At 37.9% G+C, this 19,423-nt stretch overlaps 2 protein-coding genes across 2 annotated transcripts; one reads left to right on the plus strand and one right to left on the minus strand.

Annotated features, from left to right (window-relative positions):
• Positions 6,377-16,099, plus strand: LOC109723902 (ABC transporter B family member 20-like). The gene is made up of 11 exons (XM_020252406.1): positions 6,377-6,798; positions 8,399-8,453; positions 8,533-8,708; positions 9,243-9,443; positions 9,910-10,169; positions 10,247-10,557; positions 10,653-10,873; positions 11,414-11,754; positions 12,333-13,129; positions 13,650-13,891; positions 14,446-16,099. The coding sequence occupies exons 1-11, from the start codon at positions 6,409-6,411 to the stop codon at positions 15,673-15,675; spliced, it is 4,224 nt and encodes a 1,407-aa protein (XP_020107995.1). The 5' UTR covers positions 6,377-6,408; the 3' UTR covers positions 15,676-16,099.
• LOC109724070 (photosynthetic NDH subunit of lumenal location 1, chloroplastic) lies at positions 16,699-18,519 on the minus strand. The gene is made up of 6 exons (XM_020252720.1): positions 18,355-18,519; positions 18,035-18,108; positions 17,794-17,916; positions 17,580-17,651; positions 17,259-17,355; positions 16,699-16,973 (listed from the first exon to the last, which is right to left on the minus strand). Exons 1-6 carry the CDS (start codon positions 18,431-18,433, stop codon positions 16,870-16,872), a joined length of 549 nt encoding a protein of 182 aa, XP_020108309.1. The 5' UTR covers positions 18,434-18,519; the 3' UTR covers positions 16,699-16,869.

Genomic DNA, 19,423 nt, shown 5'->3' on the forward strand with positions numbered 1-19,423 from the left:
TTCTACTAGTGGTGTCTTAAGGGTTCGGTGCATGGTACACCTGGTGCGCGCATTAACTCTTTTCTGAGAAACGCAGAGGTTCAGGCACGGCCGCGCCAGAGCTCAGACTCGGGACCGGAGCCCATCCAAAGAGTCGGCGACGGGAGGTTATTCGTCACCGACTTCCTGTACACTACCGAATCTATTGATATTCAAGCCAAGCATTCAGGGTCCCAAAATGCAGCATTAGATACAAATTTTTCGGTTGATTTTTCTTTTTTCATAGCTTCTTAATTTTTATTTAAATTGTTTGGTTATTAAAACTGATCGAATTCATTTAAGTGGATAGAATCATCAATTAATTCATAACGAAATTACAGGTTTGAAAAAAATAACAAAGTTAAGAGAGTGTCGATCAAAAAATAGAGTTACTTCAAAATGATCATTTCCGGTAAGAGAATCTCCGTACATTTTTCCATTTTTATACAATTTTGTTATGTTTATATGTATAGAAAAGATATGCATCTGAGAATAATGGAGGAAAAACCTTTTTATAAACGGGTTGGTACCTCATTCTCCTTATCCGGCCCCTTCTAAATCCTCCGTTTCATACGGATTCAGACAAAAACCTTCTAATTCAAAATAATATTTTTAAAGTTCAAACACGAGATAAATTGTATGGATTTATCTGGCTTAGCAAGCTGTTTAAACAAAATCTCACTAAAAAGCTCCTTAACAAAATTGTGCTCCATAATTGGACAGGTAAAACAATTTGACTTTAAATTTAAAATCTCAGGTATCAATTATTAAACTCTTATTCACTTGCGCTAGGAACGATCGATACAATTTTTTTTTTTTGTTACAAACTGAAAAATACTAGTTCCCATATGATATCCATCCATATACAACATTAAAGATAATCTCCTGATTTCTCAGCCACCGTTTGGTTGGGGGTTAAGGGGTGGAATAACTCCTTAACCCCCAATTTATACCCAAACACCACTCTTTTGGGTGGGATTAGTAAACCCCACCTCAAACTGGGTTAGTGGGGTTTACTAACCCCACTCCCCCTTCCAACTTTAACCCCGCACGTATCCCGAACCCTCACCTTTTTCTTCTTTATCAATCATTAACCCCACTCCCCCTCCCAACTTTAACCCCGCACGCATCTCGAGCTCTCACATTTTTCTTCTTTATCAATCATTATCTTCTTATCCCATCTACTCCAACCAAACACTTTTTTTCACTATCCTAGACTAACTCCAACCTCCAACCAAACACAAAAAAATTTTAACACCATTTTAATCCTGAACTTAACCTTATCCCTGAAATAGCTACTTTTTCTTAACCCCGAACCAAACGGGGGCTCAGAGTCATATAGATTAGAAACTCGACTTCGCTTGCCACCACATCAAGTTCCACGAGATCACAAGCCCACGGAGCTCGGTATCCGAATTAACGAACCACCCCAAATTCACTTTAATTAATCATTATTACTAGAAATTTAGAACATTTATTTAAGGGTGACTTTACAAATCTTGAAAGATTAGTTCATTCTCATAATCCAAAATGAAAGATACGGAGTTCATGCGGAGGGGAATGTTTTTAGAGAGCATGAACAATGCTATTGATCCAAAAGGCTTTGATGCTTTAAGATTCGAATTTACCAGATAACAATCTGAGTGGTCCTAGAGTGCACCAAACCATATTAAAAATTCAATTCATTTCTTTTTAAATAAGGAGAGTTCAATATAAATAAATCTATATTTTTTTAAGAGATCAATTTGAAAAGGATTGGCATGCTAAAAGGATGAGCCAATTGAAGTCCCATGTGATCCTTTAGAGTGCATATCTATAACTCTATAAAACATTTCTAAAAGGGCAAAGCGTGTACACCAAAAGCCATAATTATTTCATGCTCTAGGATATGATCTGTCCCACTATTCTTATATTAGATAACATTGTAATTAATAATTAATTCGTGTACAAGTAGTTTTCTTTTTTTCTTTTTTAAAAAAAGATAGAATACTATCTGCTTTGTTTATTTTATTTATAAATAAATTTAGTTGAAAATGTGAATCAATTAGGATATATTCGAACTTAGGAGCTGGATACCAACCGTCGAGTCCTTTGCTATTTGTACTAGGAACTTTCGGTATAAATAGTTTACTGTTGTTCATAGAATGCTTGTGTTATATATAATAAGTTCATCATTATCTCTTGAACTCTTTTTCATTTGTTCAAAATCACGGGATAAAGTAGAATTATTGCGTGTTTATGGAGTAATTCGTCTCGACCAAGTAGTTTAAGTGATTTTTTTTTTTTTGAAAAAAGTTTATATCTTCGAACAAGGGATGGAACAGTACAAAATTTATAGTAAAAAACTCAAAAGGATTTTGTACCCTCAACAAACAGTCTTTTTGAGTTGAAAGAGCGTACACACTACAAAAGAGTTCCTCTAATGCCTTTAATTCCAACCTCAAAGCAATTAATTAAAAGCACTTTAAAAAATTAAAAAATTAATAGAGATTCCAAAGCCGCCCAAAAGATATTATAGCCGCAGCCAAAACATGAACTTTATTAAATGCATGCCCACCATGCCGCCCAAAACACAACACGTAAAATTTAGTTTGGAATTAAGATCCACGTTATTAGAAAAAATAAAATAAAAATAAAAATATTTAAAAATATATTTTTACGTTTTTCGATGGAACTGAAAAAAATATAATATAATCGACTTATAATAATATACGAAAATAAATAAAATATTTTTTTATTGTATTTTTTTTTCACACGTAACCCAATCTTTCTGTAATTCTAAGACTTAGTTTGATATTGAGTTCTATCTAACGCTATTAAATAAAATAGAGTTGAAGAAAAAGATTATAGGAATATGCTTATGTATTTTGCAGTGGGACAGCAGAAAATATATCGTCAGCAGAAAATATATCGTAACCGACTCATCGTGCTGAACGCAATATTACGTACGAAAACAAATATAATATTTTACCAACATATTTTCTCATCGCACGTAACGCAATCTTCCCGCAATCCCAAACCAACCCTAAAAATAAAGTCTAAGTTTTGAAGCGGAGAAGCGCTTCTCGAACCCGCGCTTTTGCTGCTGCTGCTGCTGCTGTTGTTGGTGTTGGTGCATCGCGATTGCTTCCTCGACCCGAGCATTTCCTGAAACCGTTCCAAAAACTACCAAACAAACACTCGCCGCGGAACGAGGCGCCATTCCTCGCCCCGATTAATCGGTACCTCCCCAGTCTCCTCGTCCTCCACCCTCGCTTCGAGTTTCTCACTCTCACTCGCCGGGGAACGCTCGCGTGGACCAGGTCCACCACTTCAGCATTGGACGGTTCATGCAGTAGCTTTATGTAAAAGTACAGATATTTCAGATAATAATTAATTAATAATAATAACTAACAAAAGTTTACGGACTTGTTAGGACACATGAATATTTTATTATGTTTATTTTTTAAATTTATTTAAAAAATTTATACACATCACGCGGTTGATGGAAAGTGCGATAAGATATTTATAATAAAATATATACCGCAAAGTGCGATAGAATATTTATAATAAAATATATACCGCTATCTATCGAGTCATCTTTTAGAATAAAATAGATTATTTCGTAAAGAAAATATACTGTACTACCAAATTATGTATAATAGTAAATTTTAAAATAGTAAAAAAGTCAAACTCCTTAATTACAATCATATTAAAAATTTTTCATGCCATATATATTTTTTAAAAATTTAACCTATTTTAACATTCAAAAAAGTACATATTATACTAAGGGTGCGTTTGGTTCGCATAATAAAAGATTACTAGGAATAAAAGATATCCGAGAATCTTATTTCTATTAATCCTATTACTAAGAATGTGGAATTCCTGTGTTTGGTTCGCACGGTAATATTAATTAGCCATATTATTTAATATTACAAAAAATATACAATTAATTAATTTATTTATTTAATTAATTTTAGATAATGTTATCAAAAGTTTGNTCCCTCAAGGGAATGAGATTAGTATTTTGGAGTGAATCTTATTCCCAAGTGAATCCGATATTACCAACTAGATTACTTAGTGCGTTTAGCCAAACACCGTCATATTTTTTTATTCCCATTGGATTACTAGAAATCTTTAAAAGATAGCGCGAACCAAACGCACCCTAAATTATAAGGATATATATCATTTAAAGTTGAATATTATATTATGCAGAATAAAATTTTATCATCTCATATGGCTGAATTTGCTGTAGGAAACTTAAAGTTGGAAAATAATAAAAAAAATTTTCTACGGAACAAAAAGTTGTCTGGTCCTTTGCTAAGGTCGTTGATTGGTGCACCTACATTTTTCTACCCTCATTTTACCAAAGGTTAATGACACCATTACTCCCAACCTTTCTTTATAAAATCTCAATTGGGCCCCTAACTTATTTTTAAATCTCTAATTTTTATAATTTATTTTAATTACGATTCTGTCGCCTATCTATTATATATTATCTATTGTTGTTATTATTATTATTATTATTATTATATAGTATTTATTTTAATAAAATTGGTTTGTGGCAATATATGGTTGACCGAATTTTAGGAAAAAAAATTTCTCCTCCATGAATAACTTTTGGACTGATCAAAGCTATTCTTCTTCTTTTCTTTTAATTCTTTTTTTCTTCTTTTTGTTTTTATTTCTCACTTTGTTTCTTATTTTTCTTTTTTGTTCTTCTTTGTTATCCCTCGTTAACATCCTCATCAGTTATATTTCTACCATTTTCTTTTTTTCTCATACCTTTTTTTTTCTTTCGCTTTTTCCCTTCTAATCTTTTTATTTTCCTCTCTCTTTTCTACCTCTTTAAAATATTGGAAACTCACATGTTAATTGATAAAACAAAATAAAATTATGGAGATTAAATAGTCGATTTAGAACAAAAAATTTAAAAGACGCAGTTAAAAAATTAGAGAAAAGACCAAATTAACAAATATGTAGATGTAAAAATAAAAATTATGATAGGATAACAGAGAAAGTCTATAGTATTGTATTTACATCATACATCATCAGTCATAAATTAATCATATATATATTTTTTTACGATAAATGAATGAATTTAAAAAGACCAGTCATATTAGTTGGAACGCTACGACAGGGATATGATTAGTGGATTTTAAAATTATTTTAGATAACGAGAGACTCCACCTACCGCGTACCGTTTTCTAGAAATCTGACCTTGCGAATTTCCCAAAATAACCCTTGCCACGTTGCACCTATCAAAACCTTGTACATTCCCCAAATTGCCCCTCCTCGTGCCTCTCCATCATGCTCCGGTTGCAGTCAATGCCCCAACAGCGTGATGCTCCACCGCGCCATTCCTACCCGCACCCGAAAGTCGCACCCACCCGCACCCGACCCGCCCCGCCGTCGAATCACCGCGCCACGTCGGACGGGTCGAGTCGCAGAGTCTTCGCCTCCGGTCCCACCAAGGCGCCGCAGGAAACCAAACAGCTCATGCGTTCGGACTCCGCGGGCCCCACTCGCCCCCGAAACCCACGAGAATTTTCGACCAATCCAGGCCGGTTGATTTTTGTTTTTTTTAAATTAGTATTAATATATATATATAAATAATAAAAACCGATTTATTTATAATAATTGCACCTGCCACCCCCACCGCGCGAGCGCATCTCCGCCGTCCATCAGATGGGCCTCCGCTAATTCCCCTCGGCCCAAAGGCGAGCAAGTGGGCCCGGCCCAAAAAGGTTCACGGCAATGATGGCTCCCAACGCCAGATCAAAAAGACGACGCGCTCTCTCTCTCTCNTTATCCGAAGAACTTTAAACTTTAAATCTCTAATCTATATAACTGTTATCCTAAAAAGTCATTTAATTTACTTCTAAACTCTTCACACTCAACTGAAAAGTCCCAATTTGACCTCAACACTCCAATGCAACACCTCTCCCTCCACACACACAAAGGAGCCATTTTTAAACCGTGATTGCGTAAACTATCCCCTATGAAGCAAAACCCTAATCCCCAAATCACCAAATTAAAGCAAATGAAAGAGATTAACCTGCCATTAGGTGAGCTCAAATCGACCTTGGGGAGCCCCCCGTTTCCTTCGGAGATCTTAACACCCGGAGCCAAAGTTTTTTGCCCCAAGCTCGCATAAGCGATCCCAAATCGCCTGCGCGAGAACGAACCAAGAGGTAATGCTTCAATCTTTATAGGAATATGATAACAAAATGGATCCGATTGCAATAGAAATAAGGGTAATTGCTTGCCGAATCACGAAGGGTTTGCGTACCTACGATGGCGCGGGGAGTTTGGGTTGGAGAGAGTTAGGGTTTTGAAGGAGGAGGAGGAGGAGGAGGAGGAGGAGGAAGGGGGGGTGGTGGGTAGGGAAGGGGAGGTGAAGAGGCGGAGATGATGGTGTCGAGGGGGTTGTTCGGATGGTCGCCGCCGCACATGCAGCCGCTCACGCCGGTCTCGGAGGTGTCGGAGCCTCCGGAGTCGCCGTCGCCGTACATGGAGTCGGGGCCGGAGGCGGTGCCGGTGGAGGACGAGGGGCCGGTCGACGAGGGCGAGGAGATCGAGCCGCCGCCCGCCGCCGTGCCCTTCTCGAGGCTGTTCGCGTGCGCCGACGGGCTCGATTGGGGGCTTATGGTGGCTGGGTCGGTCGCGGCGGCGGCGCATGGGATGGCGCTCGTCATATACTTGCATTTCTTCGGGAAATCAATCAATCTCCTCACCCCACAGAGCATCCGCTCGGCGATGCGCAGGGACGATGAAGAGCTCTTACACAAATTCAAGGAGGTGAGTCAGAAATTGATAGATAGAGGTACTTGTGGAATGTTTTGGTGATACGTGATGCAGACCCTGGTTTCCTTTTCTGGCCATGTAGTTTTTTTGACTTGTAGTTTCTACAGCTTTGCTTAGTTTAGCTATTTTGATTTATCCTTTGGGGAACTACAGATACACTACAATCTAGTAAAATTTTGTGTTTTGGGTGCATTCGAACCCTTCGTAAAACTTTCGATGATCTGCCCAAGGATGAGCTTGCTGTTTCTTCTCTTTTTAAAACCTCAGACATGTTGTGTTTGTTGCACTCTATTCGTGCTTTAAGTTTTGATTTTTGTATGTTCATCAATGGTAAATATCTATTTTAAAGTTAGTGCCTTCTTATCATCTAACATAGTGGGCTTTTGGTCTACCATCCTTATAGCGGCCTTTAGCCACCTTGTAGTTTTACAATAAAAACTTTGGTTCCTGACCCAGTTTAGCTTTGCATTTTGGCAACTCAAATCTGTAGCGAATAATTAAGCTTCTGCTTTGCTATTTCCCTCTACTTGTTGTATAACTGCATATAGCCGGAATGTTTTGGTTGAGTTATTTCAGTTTCCCATATCAGACATTTTAGGCTTCTGAGATTCTACTTATTAAGATGTCCATTTCACATGGCGATGTAACAAACTGTTAATTTTGGTATAAGATATGTGCTTATCTTATACCATCTCGTGGGGTTGTTTCGTGGATCAAGCTGTAATTCTGTAGGCTTAGTGACAGTTTCATAACTTAATCCCAACTTTACTACATCCTAATATTGTATTCCCTCTACTTTTCTGTATAGACCGCACTGCATATGAGGCCTTATATGCGGTGGCGCCGAGAATGCACAACTTATGCTATTTATTGGCCCTTTATTCAGGTGACTGCACATGTAATTTGCATTCACATATGTTGACCACATAATGTGGCCGCATATGGACAATACACATATGTAGTTCACATATGGGTCACGTATGCTGTCCGCATACCAACAGTAGAATAGCTGAAGCTAATGAGCAGTGGTTAGACAACAAATTTTAGGGGCCTAGAGAGTGGTTCCCTATTCACGATATCTTACTTCTAGTTTTATAGACATTATCAAACTTATTTAGAGTAATCTATGATATTTTTATTGTTTTGTATATCCAAACTGCATATGCGCTATGCATACTTCTAATTTTCTAATCTATGATCTTGCATATGCGCTTGCATTACAAATATGCGCTATGCTGTGGCTAGACTGCCCGCAATCTGTTGGGCGCCTTTTGCCCGCAATCTGTTGGGCGCCTTTTACAACGTTGGGGAACCTTAAGGTTACCCTGGAATAATGCATAGATTTCTGTTTTAACTTCTTGAAAGCTTCTGGATGAATTGAAACTTTTGTTTTCTTCTTGCTCTTCTCTACTTTAATTCTTTTCCTGTAATAATGCAATTTTGTCTATCTTGTTTTCTTGAATTTAGCATTGAATTTTATGCGGTAACCTGTTTCATTATAATAATTTTCTTCTATCATATTTATTCATAAGATGATCATATCAAGAATCATTGTTGTACCCTCTTGAATTTTAATTTTCAACTCTTTTTGCAGCACTCTCTGTATATCGTCTATATAGCCATTGGTGTTTTTTGTGCGGGATGGATAGGTAAGGGTATGGTACTATCTATTTCAGTTACTATCTACTTTTCTCTTCATGTGATGAGCTGAATTGATTAATCTCATAGAGGTCACATGCTGGATTCTTACTGGGGAGAGGCAGACAGCAGTCATTAGATCGAAGTATGTTCAAGTATTGCTCAACCAAGACATGAGTTTCTTTGATACCTATGGCAACAATGGAGATATTGTTAGCCAGGTGTTGAGCGATGTGTTGCTCATTCAATCAGCTCTGAGTGAGAAAGTAAGTTTCTCAACAAAACCATTTTCTAACAGTGGGTAAACATCAAAGACAAAAATTTCTTGGGGTTATTTAATTACATATCTATGAAAAAATCAACTATTTATGTCGAGGATTGCCGTGCCACAGGGATGGGGCTCAGCAGGGTCAACAGAGACCCTGCACGGAGCTCCTTTCATGTGTTGCCCATCAGCATGGTTGGCCCATATCAACCATGTTGACTCCATGACAATCCCCGTTCTATTTATATATGACTGTAGAATCGTATTTTCATGCATACCTCTTGAAAGGTTTCTTTTATTCATTTATTTATTTTTTTGAGTTGGGGCATTTTTGTAAGTTCAGGGATAGATGCCAATGAAATTAAGTTTCTGAAGAGTATATATGAAAATTCAGATGTTGCAGGGATTTACTCGCAGAAAAATAATTTTTCTGTGGTAAATATCTTGTTTTTTCTCTTTTAACATTGCAATCTGTTTCACTCGGACTCTCATCTTTGAATGTCAAAAGCGTAATACTGGGATGTCCATGTTGCAGGTTGGGAACTACATACATAATATGGCTACGTTTGTGGGTGGTCTTATTATTGGTTTGATTAACTGTTGGCAAGTGGCACTTCTCACACTAGGCACTGGGCCCTTTATCGTCGCTGCAGGAGGAATATCGAATATATTTCTTCACAGACTTGCTGAAAATATTCAAGATGCATATGCTGAGGCAGCCAGCATTGCTGAACAGGTTCTCTTATGATGCCTTTAACTTACATGTTGTGAGCTTCACAATTTTAGCCAGCTTTAGATTTAGAATTATATCATACTCACTTCATTATCTTATATTTGTAAAGTTTTTTCTTTTGGTCTCTAAATTGATATTCGTTATCTTTTAAAATTAGTCCTCTTTCTTTTGATTCGTTTCTGTCCATTTTATGGAATGTTATATTGACAACATTAATTACGTAGGAAATAAAATGAAAACAGGTTGAAAACAAAATGAAAAATAAGGGTTGAGAAGAAAAAAAAAAAATAGGTGCAGTCATGTGCTGAAACAAATAGCTGTATGATGTATATTGGCTTTTGTAGATTGCTAAGTAAAACACTGCAGTAGTTTTTCTGGAAACTAAAACAGATAATTAGTTAATCTGATTGATAATGGCATGTTAGCACCAGAACTTCTGCTGAGCGATAATTTTTTGTCAATGATGCAGGCCATCTCATACATTAGGACCTTATATGCTTTTACAAATGAAACTCTTGCAAAGTACTCATATGCTACCTCACTTCAAGCAACATTGCGATATGGGATATTGATAAGTCTTGTTCAAGGACTTGGCCTTGGATTCACGTATGGACTTGCGATATGCTCCTGTGCTTTGCAACTTTGGGTTGGGAGGTACCTGATTTCACATGGAAAGGCTAATGGTGGTGAAGTTATAGTAGCTCTGTTTGCCGTTATCCTGAGTGGCCTGTAAGCACTTATTTTGAACGGATTCATTATGTTTTCCATCTTATCACTTTTCTCATTTTAGCTTATTCTATTTGTAGTGGACTGAATCAAGCAGCCACAAACTTCTATTCCTTTGAGCAAGGGCGAATTGCTGCTTATAGACTTTATGAGATGATAAGCCGTTCGACCTCAACTGTTAATCAGGATGGCAATACCTTAGCTTCAGTACAAGGAAATATCGAGTTCAGAAATGTTTATTTCAGTTACCTCTCCCGTCCTGAAATTCCTATACTTAGTGGGTTCTACCTTACTGTTCCTGCTAGAAAAACTGTGGCTCTTGTTGGTAGAAATGGTTCAGGAAAAAGCAGCATAATTCCTCTGATGGAACGCTTCTATGATCCTACATTAGGTATATTCGCCATGTAATAACTGTTAGTTAACTTTCGCTTAATTTGCCTTTCTTGTAAGTTTTAGTGAAGAAGGATTTTTCATTTTCTGGTGCAGGTGAAGTCCTGTTGGATGGAGAAAACATAAAAAATTTGAAGCTAGAATGGTTAAGAAGCCAAATAGGGCTTGTGACTCAGGAACCAGCGTTATTGAGTTTGAGCATTAGGGAAAACATTGCATATGGAAGATCTGCTACATTTGATCAGATTGAGGAGGCTGCTAAGACGGCACATGCACACACATTCATCAGTTCACTCGAAAAGGGATATGATACACAGGTAAGAGTACATACCATGCTCGTATATTTATTAATGTACCTCTAGGGATAGGTGTCTCAAGTGTAATGTTATGCACCTTTTGGCATGAACACAGAGATCTTAAAATCCTGTTGGGTTGCGTTAGTTAACTGCAATTCCTGAATAATTAGCTATTTACATATATAACTCTGCAAAAACTAAATTCTAATATGTACCCTGTGGAAACTTAATTCTTTACTTGTATAATGCTGTAATTACAGAATTTCCTGGCTTATGAAAAGAAAAGTTATAATACAAAGCCAACTTCTCCCCTTGGATTGGATGACTCCCCAACTTTAGATGAACGTATCTTCTTTAGAAGCTGCACTTTTGAGGGGCGTACATGGAAAGCTCATTTTTACAAGGGTATATATGTGAATAGACTATTTTACAGGGATAATTTTGTAAAAGACCTAAGTTTTTTAACTAGAACAACTTAGGCTCCTCTTTTTTTTTTTTCTTTGTTTTTTAGCTGCTGTTTTCTCTTCTTTCTTCTATGCTGATTGAATAATGTACATTTAGGTTGGTAGGGCTGGTTTAGCATTGACCGATGAACAGAAGATAAAGCTTGCTATTGCTCGGGCTGTTCTGTCGAATCCGTCTATTCTTCTCCTCGATGAAGTCACGGGTGGCCTTGATTTTGAGGCCGAAAAGGCTGTTCAGGAAGCGTTGGATATTTTGATGTTAGGGAGATCCACTATTATAATAGCTAGGCGCCTTAGCCTTATAAGAAATGCTGACTATATAGCAGTGATGGAGGAGGGTCAACTTGTTGAGATGGGTACCCATGATGAATTGCTGAACCTAGATGGACTTTATGCAGAACTTCTTAGATGCGAGGAGGCAGTCAAACTCCCAAAGAGGTAAGATACACTCTATATAAGCTTCTTTATTAGTTCATATTTATGGTACTCTCTTGTAACTTAAAATTACTATATTTTCTCGGATTTAGCTTATGATCTATATAATTCTTGTACTAGGGGTACTTAATGATTGTGGCATGCCAATACTAGGAGTCCTTTATTTTTTATTTATGTTGTAGGCTGTCTCTTATGGCTTGTTAGTAGGAAACTCTACATTTTGTGGAACAATTTTGCAAGTTCTTTCAATGCGGAATTATGTGGGCCATGGTATTCTCATCTAAAAATAATTAGTTTTTGTATCACTTATGCCCAATTGATGATTCAAGGTAATTTTTGTTTTCCACACATCTTCCATTTTGATGATTTCATGCTGTTATAATATATCTGATATCTTCTTCACTTGATATATTTCTACGTGAAGAGATCACGTGTACAGGCGTATAGTCATCTACTTTGTATCGTCCTCAAAATAACAAAGAAAAACTTATGATTTGTTATGTAATAAGCAACTACACTTGTGAGATAAGGATGGCTTCAGCACGGAATTTATTCTTGATTTTCTCTAAACCCTTTTTCAGGACACCTATCAGGAGCTACAAAGAGCCTGCGGCATTCCAAATAGAGAAGGACTCATCAGCTAGCCACAGCTTCCAAGAATCATCCTCTCCTAAAATGGCAAAATCACCTTCACTTCAACGAACACAGGGATTTCTCCCATTCAGGCAGTCAGATGTCAATTACAGCAATAATTCCCACGAATCCCCCAAGGTCCAAAGCCCACCTTCAGAGCAAATGATAGACAATTCAATTCCCTTGGTCTCTACAGAAAGAGTCCCGTCTATTAAAAGGCAGGACAGTTTCGAAATGAGATTGCCTGAATTACCCAAAATTGATGTCCAAACCATACAGAGACAATCTTCGAATACTTCAGACCCAGAATCACCGATATCTCCGCTTTTGACCTCTGACCCGAAGAATGAGCGATCACATTCGAAGACTTTTAGCCGTCCAATCAATCAGTTTGATGATGCATATACAAAACACAAAGCGCCAAAGGATGTGCAGCGCCAGAAACCTCCCTCTTTTTGGAGGCTTGCACAGCTCAGCTTTGCAGAATGGCTTTATGCTCTTTTAGGAAGTATTGGTGCAGCGATTTTTGGTTCGTTTAACCCGCTTCTTGCTTACACTATTGCGCTGATAGTGGCAGCATACTACAGAATTGGTGTCCATGATGTACATCATGAAGTAAATAAGTGGTGCTTAATTATTGCGTGCATGGGTGTTATAACGGTGGTTGCCAACTTCTTGCAGCACTTTTATTTTGGTATAATGGGTGAGAAGATGACTGAACGTGTGAGGAGAATGATGTTCTCAGGTGATTGTTGCAATTTCGTAAACAGTACACTTTTAGGGGTCTTTACGTGTATATCACTGCGAAATCATATATTATAGATAGCATTTTCATAACAAGAACACCCTTGTCCAAGTTCTGTGTCAGAATTTTCTTTCCCTCAAAGAGGGGCATTATTTTGTAAGTACAAAGGTATATACTGAAGAAATCAAGTTCGAATGAGTATACATGAAAACTTAAGATTTTACTGTGATATATGTGACTGCCTATTTTGCCTGGCTTCCGGAAGAGTGTTTCTACTCCAGGAACTCAGGAAGTAGAATTTTTTTTAGTCACCAGGCCTATGGCAAACAAAAAGTCTTAAGTTATTGCTATAGCGGGGATCTTTTTTTGTCTGAAAGCACAGGCTCTAATTTAAAGCTTCTGCTTTTATTAAAGTGGGAAGCTACTGAGATGATTTAGGTATAGTGTTATTAGTGCTTTCTTGCAGAGGTATATATGGAAACATCATGCATTCTAACTAATTTCAAATGTCCTTTTTCAGCAATGCTACGTAATGAAGTTGGGTGGTTTGATGAAGAGGAGAACAGTGCTGATACACTGTCCATGCGTCTAGCAAATGACGCAACCTTTGTTCGCGCCGCCTTCAGCAACCGTCTTTCAATTTTCATACAAGACACAGCTGCAGTTGTTGTGACTCTGGTTATCGGCATGTTGTTGGAGTGGCGGGTGGCGCTTGTTGCCCTAGCAACTGTACCTATCCTTACAATCTCTGCTATTGCACAGGTTAGCATACATCATATCTCTGTATAGTAGTATCTCCTTGTGTGTCGCCTGCAAAAGTGCTCTGACATTTGTTTGTTGCCCTATGGATTGGTTGCTTCAACATAAACATTTGGCAAACTAATAAATCTGCAAGAGCCAGTTCCTATACAGAACTATGTTTGCCTTAGTTCCATTTTTGTTATAGCTTTCCCTTATCCAGTTAACCTTACCTTATTACAAATTGACTCAGATGCCCTCATAAAGGTGCAACTACTGTTGCTGAGGTGTGTACAGTACCAATGTTTTTAGGGGTACTTGCGCAAAAACTTTTAAGGGTATACATGCATTAGAAAGAAACATTTCTTTTTTCACTTTCCCTGTTTCACTTAACACCTTGCATGCCTACGTTGCTGCCAGCTAGTTTTTTATGCATGAAAATTTGACACTGCTACTTTGTTTCACTAATTCTTCATTTAACTCATAAAAATAAACATTTGCTGTAAGAATCATGGCATTATCATATACTCGTACTTAGTGTTTTAGTTCTTTGAAGCTGACTGGGAACTATCTTGCAGAAAATGTGGCTTGCTGGATTTTCAAGGGGAATTCAAGAGATGCATAGAAAGGCCTCTTTAGTCCTTGAAGATGCAGTCAGAAATATTTACACTGTTGTGGCATTCTGTGCTGGTAACAAGGTAATGGAACTTTACAGTTTACAGCTCGATAAAATATTCAAGAAGAGTTTCCTTCACGGAATGTTCATCGGTTTTGCCTTTGGCTTGTCACAATTCCTCCTTTTCGCTTGCAACGCCCTTCTTCTCTGGTACACTGCCAACTCTGTTCACAAAGGCCGGCTCTCGATTTCTACAGCTCTTAAAGAATACATGGTCTTCTCATTTGCAACCTTTGCCCTGGTGGAGCCATTTGGACTCGCTCCATATATACTTAAAAGGCGAAAATCCCTAACTTCAGTATTTGAAATCATCGATCGAGTGCCTAAAATTGACCCAGATGACAATAGTGGCTTGAAACCCCCTAACGTGTATGGAAGCATCGAACTAAGAAATGTCGATTTTGCTTACCCAACTCGCCCTGAAGTAATGGTTCTAAGTAATTTCAGTCTTAAAGTTAGCGGGGGCCAAACAGTAGCAGTGGTTGGTGTATCAGGATCCGGGAAAAGCACGATCATTTCTCTAATTGAGAGATTCTATGACCCGACTGCTGGCCAAGTTCTACTGGATGGCCGAGATTTGAAGTCATTTAATTTAAGATGGTTAAGAAGCCACATGGGTTTGGTTCAGCAGGAACCCATTATATTCTCCACAACAATACGAGAGAACATTATATATGCAAGGCACAATGCAACTGAAGCTGAAATGAAAGAAGCAGCGAGAATAGCAAATGCCCACCATTTTATAAGTAGTTTACCACATGGTTATGATACTCATGTGGGCATGAGAGGGGTCGACTTGACACCCGGACAAAAGCAGAGGATTGCGATTGCACGTGTAGTGTTGAAAAACGCTCCAATATTATTGCTGGATGAGGCCAGCTCAGCAATCGAGTCTGAGTCAAGTCGGGTGGTTCAGGAGGCTCTCGACACGTTGATCATGGGGAACAAAACCACTATTCTAATCGCGCATAGAGCTGCTATGATGAGGCATGTGGACAACATTGTTGTATTGAATGGCGGCAGGATCGTTGAGCAGGGCACACATGACTCTTTAGTGCAGATGAACGGCCTTTACGTTCGGCTCATGCAGCCTCATTTCACTAAGGGAATCCGGCAGCATCGACTAATGTAAATCACTTAAGGTTGATCTTCACATGTGAAATTTTTTCAGCCCTTCGATTGAGTTCTCTCTCACATCACGGAATAGCTGAATGAGATCATCTGTCACTCTGTGGCAGCTTGTGTGGAATGGATGAGATGGAGAACTTCAGCGAATTCGGGGTCGGGTTCGGGTTTGAGACACGGTTTGTTGTAGTGGGTAGGAGTTATATATTCCGAAATAGTTAACGCGGGCATGGAGACATTGAGCAATAGAGTTTGGTGGTGGAATATTTTAAGTCTTTGGTTTATTGTACTTATTCTTTGGGAGGCATGCGTTGTTGTAGTTAATATTTCTGCGGCTCCACGCCATGTAAGAATTCAAATCTGTTTATAGCTCTACTAACAATGAGGCTTCTTCATCCTGGTTGCAGCTGTTTGCTATCCTTTTTTTCTTTCTTTCTTTCTTTCTTTCTTTTGCGTGTGTGTGTGTGTGTTATTATGTTGGGGCCATTTCATTTTATTTGAGGATTGGTTTTGAACATGTGAAGGAGAAGGCATGTTCTATGTTTTATTTATTTTATTTTTTTTGAAGGTAGGATTAGTGCATGAACCTGCGTCTGATTCGCAGCTGCAACTGCAGAAGTTGATCAGATATTTTTAAACCTCTTCTTGGTTCATATAAACTAGTTTTTCCTCCCACTTTCTTCGAGTCGAATGCGTTATCATCTTGCCCTTGCAATCAGTGTTTAGGCACATGAATGTTACCCCCCAAGCAACTTACTTCCAGGGCCTGTAACGCATGTGGAGTTTCTGCGAGGGGTTGTGGCTCAGAAGCGCTCTTCGCAGAAGCACCACAATCTAGTTTTATTGCTAAAATTATCCTCTAGTAGCTTCTGTCTGTTGCAAGGGCAGAATCTTTAAATTAAAGCTTTATGCTACAGCAAAAGCGCCAAGTGTTTGATCGCCTCTTTGCATTTTAGAGCAGCCAATCGGTATGAAGATGCGTACCAACTAAATATAGTCATAAGAACGGTCGAAAAATGTAGTCATAACATCGGTCGAAAAGAAAAGAAAGAAAGAAGCATTAAAAGCTTAGTTGGAACAAGAGCAAAAGTAGAACAAGAGGTATTTGAAAAAGAAGATATGAATTATATACAGTACAACAAGAAAAAAAAAAATCACTCATTTATTAAATGAAAGAGCCGAATATATTCTCGGTCGTAATTCATATGTCTAGCATCCTGAAAGAGTCAGCTACCACTTTGAGCTTGCTGCGAACTCGCGTCCACCGTCTCTCATTTGCACCGACAACCAGCGTGTAGTACCGACCTTCCAAGGAAAAAAGAATGATAGAGTGGTCATTTCTCAAAAAACACTTGGCATTTGCCAAATATGGTTTCCTCTCACAAATTTCAGTAATCTGATAGAAATGGAAGATACATTAATAATTCCGTGTCGCAGTCCAATTTACATTCTATGAAGATACATTCTCAGTTTTATTTTTTTGTCAGTGCAGGTCACTAGAATGATAAGTAATTTGAATCATCTGGTTAGATTGGAAGCCCCAGTTGTTGCGGTTCAGTGTGTTCAAAATGAGGTTGTCAGACTACATACCATTCCCTATCGCAATGGTCGCAAAAGCAGTTCGGGAGAAGCTTGGCAATGTAAGTTCATACTCAAATGTCCAGTAGTTCTTTCCATCAATCGTACGCTGCATACAATATTCGATGATATTTTATTATTAAGGCCAAAAGTTGAAGTTACCGAATTCATCTAGCAAGACTCCTATGAAGCAATGAACACTGCTCTTGAGTATGTAAAAGTTTGCTGACATACGCATATGAAGAACATGCGAGGCATAACAAACTAGAGAGGTCACTGCCCCTTTATGAGATATCTATTTAGTTACGATTTAAACGTCAAAAAGCAACAAACCTCCTGCATCTCATAGATTGTCGGCACTTGAGTTGGTGCAGCATATACATCCTTTACCAAATCGAAAATTGCCTGCCGCGCAAATAGAAATGCTACTCAGTACGAAATTTTATGTTTTTATAACTTTATGAATAAGCTCTACTTCATATGCCGGATATATCTATATCTCAAAATGCTACTCTCAGTTCATATGACTGATGCATCTCTAAATTACCTCCTCCATCGGACCCAAATCACGAATATCTTTTTTATCGGTCGGGATAAAGCAAACTCTCACATGCTGCAATGCTGCGAAACGATCTTTGAATGCAGAATCATGCCCGAGGAAGTCAAAATCCTGCAGCCACACAAATTGAAAAGAGGCGTAAAATTCAACTGCTTCCATTCAACTGGTTTGCTGAGGAGAATTCATTTTTTAACGTTTGGTTAGTTTGCATACGCATGTAACAACTTACCCTCCAATCTGAGGGATAGTAATAGGAATATCCATCCTCGTAATCCACAAAAGCTCGATAATTATCCGGTACTCCTACAATCTTGAAACAAGTTAGCATGTATAAGGTGGCATATATAAGATTACTAAACCAAATGATGGAAAGATTCATCAACAAAATCAGTTCCATGTGAAATTCTACGTAATTGTTTACTACTCTTCACCGTAGAAATGGTTTCAGTATGACGAAAAAAGAAAATAAATGCAGGCAATGATCACAGAAAGAGAGGGAAAAATGAGAGAGAGAGAGAGAGAGAGAGAGAGAGCGAATGATGATGCTACCTTCAGCAGATGCAGAAGTGGAATGTAACAGGCCAGAAACCAATGCACCAGTTGCAACTAGCATCCATCTTCTTTTCATAGAAGCTGTAATAGGTAATCTAACATTACAAATTTGTGGAAAGAAAAGAAGGCCTTCACACTTGAAATATCTGATAAAGTTGAATATGATTTACTAATATGGTGACATGTATTGATATGATAGTCCGTGCACTTCGCCCCGTACTAGTTCACTCAAACACTTCAGTCTCTCGATTTTTACAAATGCTGCACTTTGTAATTAAAGGGCTAAACAGGCCGTTCTCAATTCTACAAGAGAACTAAGAATTTTTTTTTCTGTTTTATAGTCGACGAATAAAGTGCAATGTATATAAAAGTTCAACGATTAAAATGTTTAAGTGAGAAGTGCAGGGTCCAAGCCAGAATATTGGCGTTAAGTGTAGTACAGGAATGTCCTATTCATACATTTTACCCTTAGTAATGTTGAACCAATATTTAGATTATAAACATTGATCTTCTGAATATCTTCCATCCCAAAGATTAGTACCAGAAATGAGCAGGAAAACTTAAAAAAAAAGGGGAAAAGAGAAAAATCATTGAAGATGATGCACTGTGTCTTACTGGACAAGCACGTAGTACATACTACATATCACATAAAAAGGAAAATAATTCACATTTCTTCCATACTTTCAACTTTTAAACCGAAACAAATTTTAAATTAACCTTTTACAAAATTCAATCATATACAATATCAGCCAAAACCCGTCACTTCTCTCTTTCTATAATTCAGAAAAAAAAAAAAGAAAATTTACAAAAAAAAAAAGAATTAGAAAAAAAAAATAGAGATGAAATTTGAGAGCTCATGGCACCTGGTTGGGAAGGGAACAAATCCAGTGGGATAAAGCTGCCATTTTTGGCGGATTTGAGGAGGAAAATTTTGAAGCAGAACGATTCAGCTAATTAGAGAGTAGTACATAAATGAGTGTGTGTGTGTGTGTGTGTGAGTTTCCCTTTATCTAAAGCTCCCAAGTTCGTAGGCTTAATATATAGAGTCCGTGTGTGTGTGTGTGTG

The sequence above is a fragment of the Ananas comosus genome, linkage group 18 (assembly GCF_001540865.1).
Source record: "Ananas comosus cultivar F153 linkage group 18, ASM154086v1, whole genome shotgun sequence".
Lineage (NCBI taxonomy): Eukaryota > Viridiplantae > Streptophyta > Magnoliopsida > Poales > Bromeliaceae > Ananas > Ananas comosus.

Coding starts and splice junctions, on each gene's coding strand:
- LOC109723902 (XM_020252406.1), top strand. CDS start 6,409: ATGATGGTGTCGAGGGGGTTGTTCGGATGGTCGCCGCCGCACATGCAG. Junction 9,444..9,909: donor CAGCCAGCATTGCTGAACAG/GTTCTCTTATGA, acceptor TCAATGATGCAG/GCCATCTCATACATTAGGAC. Junction 10,874..11,413: donor AAAAGGGATATGATACACAG/GTAAGAGTACAT, acceptor ATGTACATTTAG/GTTGGTAGGGCTGGTTTAGC.
- LOC109724070 (XM_020252720.1), bottom strand. CDS start 18,433: ATGAAAAGAAGATGGATGCTAGTTGCAACTGGTGCATTGGTTTCTGGC. Junction 18,109..18,354: donor CACTTCTGCATCTGCTGAAG/GTAGCATCATCA, acceptor TCAAGATTGTAG/GAGTACCGGATAATTATCGA. Junction 16,974..17,258: donor GACCATTGCGATAGGGAATG/GTATGTAGTCTG, acceptor TTTCCTTGGAAG/GTCGGTACTACACGCTGGTT.